Source organism: Eptesicus fuscus, chromosome 5 (genome assembly GCF_027574615.1).
Source record: "Eptesicus fuscus isolate TK198812 chromosome 5, DD_ASM_mEF_20220401, whole genome shotgun sequence".
NCBI classification, from domain to species: domain Eukaryota; kingdom Metazoa; phylum Chordata; class Mammalia; order Chiroptera; family Vespertilionidae; genus Eptesicus; species Eptesicus fuscus.
Window position 1 is genome coordinate 33,044,573 of NC_072477.1, and position 16,594 is coordinate 33,061,166.

At 44.1% G+C, this 16,594-nt stretch overlaps 1 protein-coding gene across 1 annotated transcript; it reads left to right on the forward strand.

Moving 5' to 3' along the window:
* Window positions 1-7,427: 7,427 nt before the first annotated feature.
* Window positions 7,428-16,330, forward strand: SIX4 (SIX homeobox 4). Its single transcript, XM_008138978.3, has 3 exons — window positions 7,428-8,302; window positions 10,963-11,639; window positions 15,160-16,330. Exons 1-3 carry the CDS (start codon window positions 7,428-7,430, stop codon window positions 15,954-15,956), a joined length of 2,349 nt encoding a protein of 782 aa, XP_008137200.2. The 3' UTR covers window positions 15,957-16,330.
* The last annotated feature ends 264 nt before the right edge of the window (window positions 16,331-16,594 follow it).

A 16,594-nucleotide genomic window follows, 5' to 3' on the forward strand; every position in this document is an offset into this window, starting at 1 on the left:
GCTGAGACGGTCCCTTCGTGAAGGAGCACCGGCCGGGAAGAGGCACTGCAGCACAAACGTTCCGGCTGCGAGTTTTCCGGTCCTGCCGAGGAGCCTCGGTCTTAGCTTCCGTGAGCCTGCGCAATACCTTGGATTTCGGGGGAGGGCTCTTAACAAGGTAAATGGTACACAAAGCCTCATCATTGTGCACCTAACTGAATTTTTTTCAAGGAAAAGTTTCACAATTAGAAACATACATTCCATCTTGTTCTGGCTGAAAACATTCTCATGTTTTGAAAGATTTATGGCTGGTGTACATAACATGTTCAGAGTAGTATTTTCTTTTGAACGATTTGATGGGCTGTGCTTTATATTCTTTATGCCTGCACATTCATGAAAGCACAGAAATACTATGCATTCGCAGATAGAAAGTTTGGAAAATTTATCTAGGATGAAAGTCTCTGCACCGACCCTAAATATTACAGATTCTCACTAAATGTCAGAATACTTTTATAAATAATAGCTAGCATCTGCTCTACAGTGATTAACGGTGTCACCTGGCTCTCATATCTCTTACCCTCTCTGCATAAAAAAACACACAACAATATTTATTTCCCCGAATATTGAACGGGAGGGGGGGTCACAAAAGAATATACACTTTATATCAGCAATTCTAAGATTTGAGAACCTAAATCTCTTTGGAAATTGTAAGCCATGTACACTGCATTTATCAAAGCTGCAAAGTGAAGTCTGTAAACAGCTATATTAGAAAATAAACTCCTCCCACTGTAAGGGACACATCTTATTCAACTCCATAACAAGGATTTGTTGGTGCTTTCTGAATATGTAGAGTAAATGAAAAATGAGAGAATGACTATCAGTAGTGTAATGTGAAAAAAGAAATGTTATGCCAAGCATTATCTTGTAATCGGACTCAAATTCCATCAGGAGAAATGGACAAGAATACAAAACTTTTCATAACCCATACAATGAATACTAGCTGTATACACTCAAAGTAATTTAAAGTTTTTGCCCTGGCCAAGTACCTCAGTTGGTTAGAGCATCATCTGGAATACACCAAGATTGTGGGTTCAATTCCTGGTCAGGGCACATACAAGAATCTACCAATGAATGCATAAATAAGTGGAACAACAAATCTCTCTCTCCCTTCCTCCCTCACTCCCTCCCTCCCTCCCCACTCCCTCCCTCTCCTGTTTCTCTAAAGAAAAATCAGTAAATAAAGTTTTCATAGCAGTTTTGTCCCTTTTTAAACATTAAAAGGGACATTCCAACTCCCACCTTTTTTAACAGTGAACCCAGTAGGCAACCCATAGTGTGGAAATACAGTTTGGATTACCATAGGATATGAAGAGAAAACCTAACGAACAACTGAATACCACATCTGGGAAACAGCAGATCAAAGCAGGCCATGGCAGCACAGGGCTTTCTATTAGTATATACAGACATAAATAAGTCATGTCATCTGCTTGATCATAATATTGTTTATTAGACAATACCAAATGCTGTGCTAACCTGGAGGCTTATTATGCTGCTATTGTCTTACTGAAAGAGAACACATCCAAACCAGTTACCTGACTCAGAGTGAAGCTCTCTAAGAATAAAGGCAACTTTTAGGGTCTTTATATTTTAACAGAGCAGGAAACTTCTGGTGAAAGGGTGAATATGATCAGTGAGCAAATACAATTTTTAGCCATTACTACAATAATCATAGAGCTAGAGACAGTAGAAATAGATTTGGCTGAATTCAAATGTGGGCTTCATCACTTAGTAGCTATATGACCTCAGTCTCAGCTTTCCCAACTATAAGTTGAGGATAACACTTGTAAAGATTAAATGAGATATTTCATTTTAGGTGCTTAACACACATTACTTAGCACAGAGTAAGAGCTCAATAACTGTTAGCCATTATTAAAGTAGTATAAATATTATTAGCAATAGTCTCTAAAAGAGGCAATGTAATGGGGAGGAGCCTATACTTTGAAATCAGACAGACCTGTTTTTTCTAAATCTTTATTGTTGCAAGTATTACATATGTCCCCTTTTTATCCCCATTGACCCCTTCTATCCTGCCCCTGCCCCCTGCCCCACGCCAGACAGACCTGTTTTTGAACCAAATTTCTTATTCTCCCTTACCTGTTTCCTTCCTCTATATAATATACTGCACAGGAGTGCCATAATGATTAAATTTCGTGACATGTACATATACAAAGGCCCTACTACAATGCCTCATGCATAATAGAAACTCTGAAATGAACACCATTATTACTGGTAGGGATCACTAACATAGAATGGTCAGAAAACTTTGAGAAGGAAAGCACTAATAGCAACAGATTGCTGAATCAAACAGAACCTCAGCCTATGTTAAAACCACCAAATTATCAAGTTTCCTCCATTTCTGAAGAGAGATGCACCTGGACCACTCTTCCCAAATCTGCTCATCCTCCAGCATTCCTATCTCAGTTAAGAGTAGATTCTACCTTTCTGGGGCAGTGTTTTTCTCAAATGCAGACCCTCCTTTTCAGTCCCAAGGCTATGGATCCAGGCTGGATTTTCCTCATCTGAAGAACATATTTAGATATCATCCTCCTCCTCCCCCAACCAACAACTTAGGAAAAACAGATCCTCTCCCACAGGCCTCTGGAGTTTCAACGGGCCTGTTAACGCAATGCTGATCCGCTGGCCTACAGGTTGACATAAAACCCCTGGTGGACCAATAAAAATCTTCCCTAGAATTTTTCAAATTGGCAGTAAGGGAAGAGCAGCACCGCCTCTTTAATGAAGTCAGAGAATGTGAGCCGGGAACAACCACTGAGAGCCCTGGTTCTAAACCTTCTGGGGAACGCCCTTCGAAAGATTACAACTAACTTGAGAAAGGCAGAGACGGGTGAAATGACACAATGGGTCTTCATTTCACTGACCTTCTCTTCACATTGTTTGGTATCATGACCCAATGAATTCATAGTCTGTCGGAGGCCAATTCAAGTGGGGTTTCCAGCCCCTAGGGAAATTCATATCACCACAAGAATGCTGCTATCCCTAAGAGACCACTAGAACCTGACACTCATTCCATCTCTGCCAGGATCTTCTTCCTCCACTATTATTACTCAGGAAACTCACTAAGTCATCCTCCTCTTACCCGCTCTTCATCAGCATCCCCACAGGCAGGTAGCTTGGTCACTGAGAACTCCCAGGCAATATATCCAAGGCTCCCTCTACCAGTCTTAACTATTCTCCTCATGCAAGTTTTTAAAACCCCAGGAAAGTATTCTGGCTGTTCTAGTTTGGGACAAGTGACCATCGCTGCACCTATCAACTATGGCCATGATATTACATAGATTTAACCATTGTAGAAGGACTACTCTGTCCACTACACCACCGCAAACCAAACATTTCAATCCAAGTCCTTCATAATTTTCCCCCAACATGCCTTCTAAGCTAATCTCCCACCACATACTTACATAAAACACATTTCAGACACACTGAATTACTCAGTATTTTTACATAACTTCATGGCTCCATGCTTTTACTCATTTTGTTCCCTCTGCCTCTAATGAGCTCTCTTCTTTTTCTCTCAAAATTCTTGTCCTTAAAGGCCCAGCTAAAAAGCCACTCCTCGTTGCCCTTCCTGCTTTCAAAATTAGTCTCTTTACCCTGACCACTCCCACACCCTGTATTTACTTATGAATGTTTTGTCTCTCCCACTGGCTTTTATACTCAGGATCAGAGACCCCAATCTATTCATCTTTCTATCTTTCAGTACCTGATGCAACACTTTGTACTTAATGAGAACTCAGTAAGTGTTTGGCAAATAAATGATCCTTTAGAAATGGTGACTACATATCATCAACCCAATAGAACACCTCCTCTACCTGGAAGATAACTTTAGAACCTGGCTTTCTTAATGGTACCAGTACATAAGCTTTCTGAAATAGAAAGAGTGTACCAAGATATGGTTATCTGGCCTTCCCTCTATCTTTCAGACCTGCAAAGTCAGCCTTGAGAAAGAAATCTCCACTCTTGGTAGCAAAACCATTAAATATATTCAAGCAAAGTGTAACATTCTGTGCTGTGCTGGACCAAATTTTCTTCAGTACACTAAAATGGCAAAACATTTCCAGATACTCTCATCACTATCTTCAGGCAGGAAGGAAAAGACACAGAAAGAAGAAGCTTGATTTTCACTCTCACACAATCCCAGCCTCAACTCTGTTTTCCCAAATTACAACACAACTTTAGACTCCATAGCAGCACAGCAGACTCAATGTTCACAGCATGGCAGACATAAAAGGAGAGGCAAAAGTATTCATCAATTTTACGAATCATTTGGCAAAACTAGTGCTCTAAGGTGAACCCTACACACCCTCAAGTCTGGTGTTCCATTGTAGCTGACCATGTTGGAGTCGAGGACTTCCAGTCCACTTTGAATTGCTGCCAGAATAAGCCTGCTAAAGGAATCCAGAGGCTGGTGTTGGATTCCATTCTGGTCCTATAGGAATCTCCTCCTGGAGCTATAGAATACCAATGTAGCTCAGGCTACTGGTATCAACAAAAGGTCACTGTTGTTTCTATATAATGTTGAACTTGGTGCTCTGGAGGCGCTATACGGAAGACATGCAGAGAAACCCAATACATGGTTTTCCAAGTCATTGCATTATATTTGATAGATAATTCACCTGAAGAAGACTTCTATGACCTAAACTTGGATAGCCCGGTAATATAAACAAATTAATTTTTCTTAGGCATATACAACTGAAAAGTTTCCTACTTTATACTATCAGGAGGAAGATAACAAACATTTAACAAAGATTAATTATGTGCCAGGTGCTTTTTGGCACATCTTATCTCATTTAATCCTCACAACAATGCTGTCCACTTTTTATAGTTAAATAGCTAATAAATGGCAGAGCTAGGATTAAACCTATGTCTAGCTAGCTGATCCCCAAATCCACATCCTTTCCACTAAACCACATTATCTCCTGTCTACTTTGCTTTGATAAGTATGCTTTTAAAATTCAAGTAACTAAATGCAATGTGGTATCCTGGATTGGATCATGGAACAGGAGACAGACATCAGTGGAATAACTGGTGAATCTCAATAAAGTCTAGAGTTTAAGTAGTTAATAGTATTGCACCAATGTTAATTTGTTTGGATAAATGTATTTTTAAACATATTTTTTATTGATTTTTTACAGAAAGGAAGGGAGAGGGATAGAGAGTTAGAAACATCGATGAGAGAAAAACATCAATCAGCTGCCTCCTGCACACTCCCTACTGGGGATGTACCCGCAACCAAGGTACACGCCCTTGACCAGAATCGAACCGGGGACCTTTCAGTCCTCAGGCCGATGCTCTATCCACTGAGCCAAACCAGTTAGGGCTGGATAAATGTATTATTACAATGTAAGATGTTAACATTACGAAGAAAGTATATGGGAACTCTCTGTACTCTTTTTTTTTTTTTTTGAGAGAGAGAGAGACAGAGAGACAGAGAGAGTCACATAGATTTGTTGTTCTACTTATTTATGCATTCATTGGTTGTTTCTTGTATGTCTCCTGACCAGAGATAGACATCAAACCTGCAATGTTGGCGTATTGGGATAACTCTCTAGCCAACTGAGCTACCTGGCCAGTCCTCTGTACTCTTATTGTAACTTTTCTGTAAGTCATAATTATTCTAAAATATATATATATATTCTTAAAAAATCAAGGAAGATATTGATTTCAGAGATTGTCCTGAAGCTCTGTATCTAACTGGGCACTTTCAATGGGGTAGAAACACATGGTCTTTTCCATGATTATGAATTTTAAATCTACCGGAGAGGTCAGTGCTAGCTTCATTAGGGTTGTACAAAAGTAAATTAAGTACAAAATCAAATGACATCTTGGTTGACCATCCATAAAGTGCAGGCTGTCCAATGAAAAAGAAAACTTCACCAAGTTCATCCTGACAGCAGGTGACCTAAACAGCTGCTCTATAATATGCTGAAGTAGGCAGTTATGGGTAATTGGGAAGCAGAAACAACACAAGGCCACCCTGAAATAAAGGTTAAGATGATGTAATTAAAATGTTGGATTTTGAGAAAAAGCATCAACAAATGGACCCAACTGACTCACAGTAATCAGAGAATCAGAGATGGGGTCATCCTTTTTTGACTTAAGACCTTTAACACAAAACCATGAAGGAAAGACACATAACTGCAAAGAGCAGCAGACGCCACCCCCAGGCACTTCACCTCAAACCAGAGGGCAGTCTTCCATCTGTCTATGTTGTGGAAAGAGCTGCTGATCCTGCATTGATCTCCCCAAGACACCTGCACACAGAGATGATGTTTCTACCAGGAATGTCATCTTTAAAGAACTATTCATACACTTACATTTTTTTAAAAATGTTCATACAGAAGACTTAAGTTTACATACTGTTATCTAAATCTAAAGCTTGGATTTCTTCCACCCTACTCACCCTGAATAAACATGGTTAAATATTCTATATGCTTACGTTAAATTCAGTTGGATTGCCAGCCCTTCAGGTGATTTAAGATTAAACACATTTTTTAAGCCTTTTTGTTTTGTTTTGTTTTGTTTTTGTCTTCTCGTTGGGCTTTTTATACCCCTTATTTTAAGGTTCCAAGCATTTTTCTCTTTGGAATGTTAACTTACTATAAATGCTTCCCCCTTAGAACATTCCCTAGTGCCATCCTATTATTGACCCTTTTGAATACCCTTAAATAAAGAAGTCAGAAAGAGGGGGTAAAAGAGAGTAAAAGATAGGCAAGTTTCTGAGTTGTCCTCTTTGAAATTCTTCCATCTGAATATGCTGGTGGGGGGGGGGTCTCTTTGTTAAGAGTTTCTCATGAGGACCTTTAGGCCACACAATTATTATCCCCTCTGGAACCGTGGAGGCTGTCTTTGAAAGAGTCTGTTGTCCAGTGTTCAGGCCACATTAGGTAATTTCCCACCCGGGAACATGGCCTGAAAAGAATGTCGGTGTTTTCCTTCAGGTATAGGTGCCTGGGGGTCAGGGGGAGAGGGAAAGGCAAGGGGTGGAGTGGGAGGCGGGTGATCGACAAGGATAGAAACGGTGTCTCCTCCTCCCTCTGAATGCGAAATAGCCAATGAGGTGGCGCCGCCCGGCCGGCCGGGCCGCCAGTGCCATATAGTATGCAGCAACCCGAGGAGTCACGTTGGGGGAACGGCAGAAAGCAGCTATCCTTTTACACTACTTTGCTCTAGCAGCTATCTTAATGGTGACTGCGTGGTCGGGGGGAAACCTGATCGGCCAGATCCAGCCGAAACCGGGAGGGAGGGAGTGGGCTTTCCGGCGGGGGGGAGGGGGGAGGGAGACGAAGAAGGAGGAGTAAGAGAGGGGGAAAGAAAGAGGAAAAAGAGTGCGAGGGAGTGAGGGAGGGAGGAAAATAAACAACAAAAAAATGTCCTCTTCCTCCCCCACCGGGCAGATTGCAAGTGCGGCGGACATCAAGCAGGAGAATGGGATGGAAAGCGCCTCGGAAGGGCAGGAGGCGCCTCGAGAAGTGGCGGGGGGCGCGGCGGCGGGGCTGAACCCCCCGGCTCCAGCCCCTTTTCCCCTGGAGCCGGGGGACGCCGCCGCCAGGGTGAGCGGAGAGGAAGGGGCAGTGGCGGCGGCGGCGGCGGCGGCGGCCGGAGCCGCGGCGGATCAGGTACAACTCCACTCGGAACTTCTGGGCAGGCACCACCACGCCGCCGCCGCCGCCGCCCCCGCCGCCGCGCAGACCACACTGGCCTTCTCGCCCGACCATGTCGCCTGCGTGTGCGAGGCGCTGCAGCAGGGGGGCAACCTGGACCGCCTGGCCCGGTTCCTGTGGTCCCTGCCCCAGAGCGACCTGCTACGTGGCAACGAGAGCTTGCTGAAGGCGCGGGCGCTGGTGGCCTTCCACCAGGGCATCTACCCCGAGCTCTACAGCATCCTCGAGAGCCACAGCTTCGAGTCGGCCAACCACCCGCTGCTGCAGCAGCTCTGGTACAAAGCGCGCTACACCGAGGCCGAGCGCGCCCGCGGCCGGCCGCTGGGCGCCGTGGACAAGTACCGGCTCCGCAGGAAATTCCCCCTGCCCCGCACCATCTGGGACGGCGAGGAGACGGTGTATTGTTTCAAGGAGAAGTCGCGCAACGCGCTCAAGGAGCTCTACAAGCAGAATCGCTACCCTTCGCCGGCCGAGAAGCGGCACCTGGCCAAGATCACCGGCCTCTCCCTCACCCAGGTCAGCAACTGGTTCAAGAACCGCCGGCAGCGCGACCGGAACCCCTCGGAGACCCAGTCCAAAAGGTGAGCGCCAACTTTCCTCCTCCTCCTCCTCCTCCTCCTCCCCCTTCCTCTCCCCCACCCCCTTCCCGGCTTTCTTTTCCTCCTGGCGCTCGCAAACATGGCGCTTACCTTCCCCACCAGCCTGGTCCGGCTGCCCACCTCTCCCCGCCCCCCACCTTTCCCCCGGACCGAGAAAGGGGGGGCGGGGGGGGCGGCGGTGACGAGGGGCGGGAGAACCTCTCTCCTTTCCCTCTCCCCCCCCCCCAGAAGTTTCTCGTCGCCCGCCTTAGGTCTCAGTCCCCGCCCCCACCTCGGCTGGTCACTGCTGCCCGGTTTCCCACCCCCTTCCCTCTGGCTTTGAAGTTGCCACTCTCTCCCCGCGGCTGGCGGGGCGAAGGAGCGCGTGTGGGCGCCGGGAAGGCCACTCTCGCTGCCCGAGGCCGGCGGAGGTTGCCATCGCTGGCGGGGTCCGCACCTCCGCGGGGGTCGCACCGACCGGCGCGCGCCCGCGCTCCCGGACCCCCAGGGCGCCACTGCCCGCTGCGCACCCCACCCCCCTGCGCCTGTGTGCGCCGGGGGGTCGCGTGGGCGGCTGTAGAGGGAGAAGAGGGTTGGTGAGGGCTGGCTGCGCAGAAGGGGGTCTGGGGCCGTCGAGGTTTTTAGATGACAGAGTTAATCATTCACTCTGCCGGCCTGGGTTCCCTTCGCGGCCGCGGCAACGTGGGGTGTTGGTGCGCCTCGGCTCTGCGGTGTTTTGAAACCTGATTCTGAACTCCTTCGGATCGGATTTCAGCGCCGCCGGGGTAGTGGGGCTGAGGGCTGCTTGCTGGGCCCCAGAACACTGCGTGGCTCCCGCCTGGTACCGCGGTTGGGGGCCATGGCTGGCATAAGGCGGGGAGCGGGGAGGAGTGGGGGTGCTATCAACTCCGCACCTCCAAAGAGCCCACCCTGGCGGGTTTGAACTTTTTGACTAGCTGGGTTTTTCCCCCCCTCGACTGGTAGGACATAATCGGGTTTCCCCCCCTTTGGAGCGTCCTCCCGAGTCAGACACCTGGTGTGTGTGTCTGTATTTTGAGCGAAGTAAAGTAAGGAGGTGGCCTGAAGGGATGGTGTCTCTAGCCCCAAGGCTCTGCTCGGGGAAGGAATCTGGGGGCCCCGGAGCCTGCCCGGCCGGGCAAAGGTGATCACCCGGCGCATTCCGGAACCCGCAGCGGCCCGCCCTGCCCCTGCGCTCCTGCTGGGCCCGACGGCCCTGACGCTCCGCTCTGCAGGCGGGGACAGGGGCGCTGGCCCGAGCCGGCCTCGCGGTAACCAAAACAAAACGCTCGCCGAGACCAGCGTGCACCCTCCGCAGGCCTGCCCGAGACCCAGAGGAGGCGCCTTGGTAACTCCACGCCACCTGCCCCACGTTTGAGGCCACGGATCGCGTGGCTCGAGCCCCGACAGAATCCCGGGAACTGGAGGCAGAGGGTGGAGAGCGGGCGCCGGGCGCAGGCCAGCTGCCCTGCAGCCTCTGCTCCCGGGGCGGGGCGCGTTCTCCGGGTCTCCTCCACCACATTCTACCTGCTTCCCTCCCCCCCCCCCCCCCAACCCTACACCCCCGCCCCGGGCCCAGTTGCCTGGTTTAGGCCCCTCTCCGGATCTACCTCCCACCCGCACCCCCGGTGAGTCACCCTCGCAGACGGCGACGGCGGCTCAGCCTCAGCTCGTAAATCAAAGCGCTTTCTGCGCTCCTGGCCCCGCAGCCCAAAGCCACAGTAATCCCCTCCCTCGGCATGAAAGCGAACCGACCGCTGGGCACTGCAGGGATGTCGGATCTTCTTATGGGCCAAGTCCCACCGAGCAATGTCCTACTCGCCATGTCTCCCCCACCTACCTACCCTCAGACCAAATGGGAAACCCCCACCATTACCCTTCCCTGGATTTCTTATTCCCCCCAAATTGGGGAGCTGAGAAACACAGTCCTGTCTGGAACAGAAGGACCAAGGGTGCCGGCTGGGGAGGGGTCTGGTAGTTACTAGGCAGCTGAGTGACCCACCCTTCCCCTCCCACCTCCCCAGGGCACTGGATGGTGTCTGTAACTAGGCCCCTATGGCTTCCTTTGGATTCAAGGGCGACTGCACAGAACAGTTCTTGGGTTGAAAGTGCCTTTGCTACAAGGCCAGCCACTTTGTTGAATGAAAGAGTTGTCAGTCTGGTGGAGTAGAAGTTTGGGAGCAGGTGAGAAAATGATACCTTGTTAACTACCTGACAAACAAAACAGAACACTTTCCACCTCCTGCTCCTTTTGCACTTTCATTTACCTTCAAAATTACTCTAATCTGAATTGGTTTGAAGGGCGGGAAAGGAGTTCCTAAACAGGAAAGACTGTCCAAATTATTGAATGAGTTTTTCCTATGGTGTAGATAGTGGCATATTTCACAGTCAGGAAAAAACTTTAATGCTATAAAAATAGTTCTCCTGTAAATTCTGTGAGTTGAATTTACATCTTCCCAGACTTTCTGTCTAGTCAGAATCTGCTGAAAGGCCTCATAGTTGAAACAGCACTAAAAGATTTCCTGCTGTGCTTTCCTTGAATGCTACCTTTAATGGGGTTAGAAGCTGGTTTTCCAAACAAATGGCACTATGTAGAACGGCAGCCTTCTGACCTCCTTCATGCCTTGATTTCCCTCTCAATACAGTGAGTCAGATGGCAATCCCAGCACTGAAGATGAATCCAGCAAGGGTCATGAGGATTTGTCTCCTCATCCACTCTCCGGTTCATCTGATGGTGTCACCAACCTCAGCCTTTCCAGTCACATGGAGCCAGTATACATGCAACAAATTGGAAACGCTAAGATACTAAGCTCCTCTGGAGTTTTGTTGAATGGAAGCTTGGTACCTGCAAGTACTTCACCTGTCTTCCTTAATGGTAATTCTTTCATTCAGGGACCCAACGGAGTTATCCTAAATGGATTAAATGTGGGAAATACACAGACAGTGTCATTGAACCCACCCAAAATGGCATCAAACATTGTGAGCAATGGTATGTCCATGACTGACATACTGGGCTCTACCTCCCAGGATGTGAAGGAATTCAAAGTCCTCCAGAGTTCTTCAGCTAACTCAGCAGCCACCAGCTCCTACAGCCCGGTGTCGTTCCCGGGGCTGATCCCCAGCACTGAGGTGAAAAGAGAAGGTATTCAAACAGTGGCTTCCCAGGACGGAGGCTCTGTCGTGACTTTTACTACACCCGTGCAAATTAATCAGTATGGCATTGTCCAGATCCCCAATTCCGGAGCGAACAGCCAGTTTCTTAATGGAAGCATTGGATTCTCTCCACTGCAGCTGCCTCCTGTTTCAGGGGCAGCTTCACAAGGTAAAATTCTCACTTGGTACTATAATGCACCAGTCGTGTTTAGCCAGCTGCTGTAAGTGACACATGTGGTGAGAGCTATGGATTGATGTGACTGTTCAGGTACCCTATTGGCAGCCACAGCTGCAGAATAGCCTTGATTTGTTTCCCCTTCTTCACAATACCCGTGTAATATGCAGCTTGCCTGCTTCCCTGGCATCATGGAGATGGGCTTTTATTTTCCTAACAACTGAATGGAAAAATACAGTTCATAGCAAGTCTTGTCAGGTCTACGATGATTGAAATATGATAAGTCAATCGGTGCTTACAAAATAACCCATTGTTTGACATTTTAAGATTAAAAATTAATAACATTGCCAAGAACACGTAGTTAGTGAAGCAGTTGATAAGAATGTGTACACTTTACCTAAGCATTATTTATTTGACTGTAAAGTGTTTTAGAAGAGCAAGATTGGATCAATTGTGTTTGATTCATGTTCCTCCTTTAAATAAGACTAACAGATCTAAAGGAAAACCAGAAGAACATGTGATTGGCTGTCTATTGCTCTGCATGTGTACTCACCTAAGTGCAGTTATTAGTGAGGGCAACTATAAGCCTTATTTTATATGTTTGTGGCTTTACTAACAATCTGCTAAAGAAAGCACTGATCTAAAAATTGGGGAAACCAGAAGTTGATATGCCAATTCTTCACTGACTTTAACCAATCTGGATGGCTCTATGTCTTTTTTTTTTTTTTTTTTTAATATAGAAACAGGAATGGTCAGAATGGCCGTGAAGGTTGCAAATCCCATTGCATTCAGGAGAGCACGATATTAATGCATGGTTGCCTTCCTACAAGCAAGTCTGAAAGTCCAAATTGTTTTATCAACACAAAATAAGTAATTGTTTGCCTTAAAGGTCAGGCCCCTATAAAATGGCTTTATCAAAAAAAGATCTATTTATAACAACTGTGATCTACTTCAGCTTATTTGAGGCGTTAATGGAAAAAATGTAATGGAGCGAATTCCTTTCGGTACATTTGTTTCTCTTTAGGTAAAATGGTAGTAAAACACAACAGTCATGCAGCATACTAATTATTTTTTCATTGTTCCAGGTTATGGCAAGGATTAAGCTAAGTCACTATCCAACAGAGGGCAAAAATATGAAAACCACAGGGAAAGCCAAAGTGCTTAGTTTTATAATATTTTAATGTGGATCTAATCCCTTGTCTCACTTTAGGAAATTTCCAAACCGTATGTAACATTTTAGAGAACATATTTGGCCAAAAAGCTTGGTATATAGATTGGGCGAGGAGAAAAACAGAAATACTTTTCACATGTAATCTGGCAAAGTGCTACCATAGAAAAGTATTGCAAACTAATGACTAATTTTTTAATGGGGTCTTTAATATGAATAAAAATAGCATTTTCAGTTTAAAAAGTTAAACTCAAATGACAGAGCTGTCAATCCTTAGACTGTCTGAGTGATTGGAAGGCTTAAGTTTAACCAGATGGGTCCAGGAAGCAATGTTTCTTCATTGTAGTTATGTATTGCAGTTCTTAATAAAGCATTTGGGGATTCAGCCTTTCTCCAAAAGAGATACCTGAGCCTTTCTTAAAAGTACCTAGACAAGTTAGATAATCTTTCTATAGTTGGCATTTATATGGGAAAGCAGAATATCTACATATTTTTCTCACTTTATAATCTGAGAAAAATAAGGGTTTTTTTCTTATTTTGCCATCTTTACAAAGTTATACTTTGTACCTGTATCATTTTTCAATTGGATTTCTTTAGCTGATTTTGAAATTATTGTTCAATTTATAATTTGATTGCAGTTATATTTAAATGTCAAGTTTTAGATTACATCTGCTTTTCCCCCTTCATTGATATGTTATAATTTCTATGCATTCAAAAACTTTACTTTATTTATGTTCAATAGCAGTTGGAGAAATGTCACATTTATTACATTAGTTATGGCACTATCAAAAATAACTGATAATTTTGTTCACATATGCACTGGCAATCAATTTCACAACCACATAACACAAGAAAATAAACATCTATTTCAGATATTTTTTGCTACAGTTTAGCAGCCAACAGGAATTTTAAGGCATACTTAAGTTGAAGTTAAACTTTTTCAAATAAAAACCTTTTTTATTCATTGGGCCTAGAACAAACATTAACATTAGGAAAGAGCCCAAACATACATAGAAATGTTTTTCTTAACACAAGTATTTCCATGATGAATATTTTCAAGTGGTTAATTTTTTAGGTTCAAATATAGTGTGTTTGTTTTCTTTTTCTTGCTTTTTTTTTTCATTTTAAAGACATTCCTTTGCATTTAGGATATTTTAAAATGTTTGGAAGACATAAATAGCTCTGTGGCATTGATTTATCAATAGAAGTAGTAATATAATCACAAAATTACTGTAGTAATTCAAGAAGACAAATGTTTTACTTGAATTACCTTTACCATTGGGCTGTTTTCTCAAAATGATAAAAAGAGTTTATTGAACATCTAATTCAAGATCAGGGTAAATAGCCCTTCTGAAACGATTCTGTCACAAAACTCCCCCACGTCTACCTTTCCTTCAGTGGCAAGATAATTGCCATCATTTCACTATGACTATGTAAAGAATCAGAAAGAAAAGTTTTATTTGACGGTGGGAGTGGGGCAAGGATCTGATTCATCTACATTATCTGAGTTACCTGATTTGAACATCTTCTCAGCTTCCTACTTACATTTCTTTTTCTACTTCTGGTCTCTGCAGACTATAATAACAAGAGCCTCAAAAGATTCAAACTGAAAATGGAAGCTCTAGTTCTTTATATTAATTAATATTAGCTCTAGTTCTTTATATTAATCTATATTTTTAAAAGCCCATTTCATTATTATCATTAATTTTTCCTATCACTACAACACTGAAAATTCAGAACTGGCACAAGAAAAGAAAAACATATCCTACTGAATGTTTTGTTGACTTGACATTATTTTATGGCTAGTTTGGTGAAAGTTTGCAACTTGTCTGTACAGGTTTATATGGTTAACATTAAGCCCCAGGGTAACTCATTTTATGTGGCATTTTCTACATTTCCATTTATATGTTATGTGAGTTACTGAGCTTGTCCTGAACAAAGGCATTTTATTTTGCATTTGTGTTTTCTAGTTCTAACTGACACAGTTAGCAATAACTATCAACTAAATGAAAGATAACAAGTTGGGATCTATATGGAAAATAATGAATATTTTTTCTGAACCAGAAACTTGACTAAAATTAGAACTTGGAAAAGATTGTTTTTCACACTTGGTTTCTAAACCAGTAGTTCTCACTCCCACTTGGTCATCAGAATTCCTCGGGGAGTTAAAAATACACCTGTTCTAGAACTTACTGAGCCAGATTCTTAGGAGTGGAGCCTGTGACTCTGTAGTTTTAAGTGCTCAGGGTGATTCTACTGAACTCGAGGAAAATCATGCATGTAAAAAAGTAACTTTTTTCTTTCCTTATCAGTTTAATCAGTGATCATCTGTACTTTTTTTTTTAGGTAATGTTTCAGTAAATTCAAGCACTTCAGATGGGAGCACATTTACAAGTGAGTCTACCACAGTCCAGCAAGGAAAGGTTTTCTTGAGCTCTCTTGCTCCCAGTGCAGTGGTATACACTGTTCCTAATTCAGGCCAGACTCTAGGATCTGTTAAACAAGAGGGCTTGGAGAGGAGCCTGGTATTTTCTCAGTTGATGCCTGTCAATCAGAATGCACAAGTAAATGCAAATATATCTTCTGAAAATATCTCGGGGAGTGGCCTCCATCCATTGGCCTCCTCATTAGTTAATGTATCCCCAACTCACAGTTTTTCCCTGACTCCCCCTACCCTACTAAATCCCTCTGAACTAAACCCTGACATTGCTGATAGCCAGCCAATGTCTGCACCTGTGGCAAGCAAATCTACTGTGACATCTGTCAGCAACACTAACTATGCAACTCTTCAGAACTGCTCCCTTATTACTGGTCAGGATCTGTTGTCCGTCCCCATGACCCAGGCTGCCCTTGGGGAAATAGTTCCTGCCACTGAAGATCAGGTGGGTCACCCATCCCCAGCAGTACACCAGGATTTTGTCAGAGAACATCGGTTGGTTCTGCAATCAGTAGCTAACATAAAAGAGAATTTCTTAACAAATTCAGAGAGCAAAGCCACAAGCAACTTAATGATGCTGGACTCCAAATCCAAGTATGTCCTAGAGGGCATGGTTGAGACTGTCTGTGAAGACCTGGAAACAGACAAAAAAGAGCTTGCCAAGCTCCAAACTGTCCAATTGGATGAAGATATGCAAGACTTATAAACTTTATCTCCCTTTCCCCACCCCCCACCTTTTTTTTTTTTTTTTTTCTGGCATCAGACAGCAAATCTTTTCACAAAGCCCTGAGGACATAAAGCATTTTCCCATTTAAAGGGAAACACTAGTTTTGCAAGTAAATGCATTCAAGAGACTGGATTGATCTGCATGAAGATCACAGTTAAATATACAGAAGTAGGACTGCATTACTGCAGTCTTTTTCTTCACATATGTTCTCTTTTAAATAGATGGAGACAGAGGAACAAGATGGAATATATCAAGTCAAAGTGTATCATTTGCTTGACTTAATATAATTCTGAGGTCAAATGGAACTTGATAGTTTTTTAAATTAAAAATGTATGCACCTAACAAAATTAAATATCACTACAGAGCATTAGAAACAATACAATTCTTTTTGTTTACTTTTACTCCATGGGCATTGATAAGGTTTAAGTAGCATAAATGGTACTCCACTATTCTAAGGGTATATTTTTGAATATATGCATTTCTGTTTTTCAACATTTTTGTGAAAGTCTTGGTTTGTCTCTACATGTTTCCAAATGTGATTGCTAATAGTTCTGTGTGGCTGAGAAAGTTTGCAACTCCACTAAAAACTCTGAAACAAATTTCAGTATGAGTGTAAA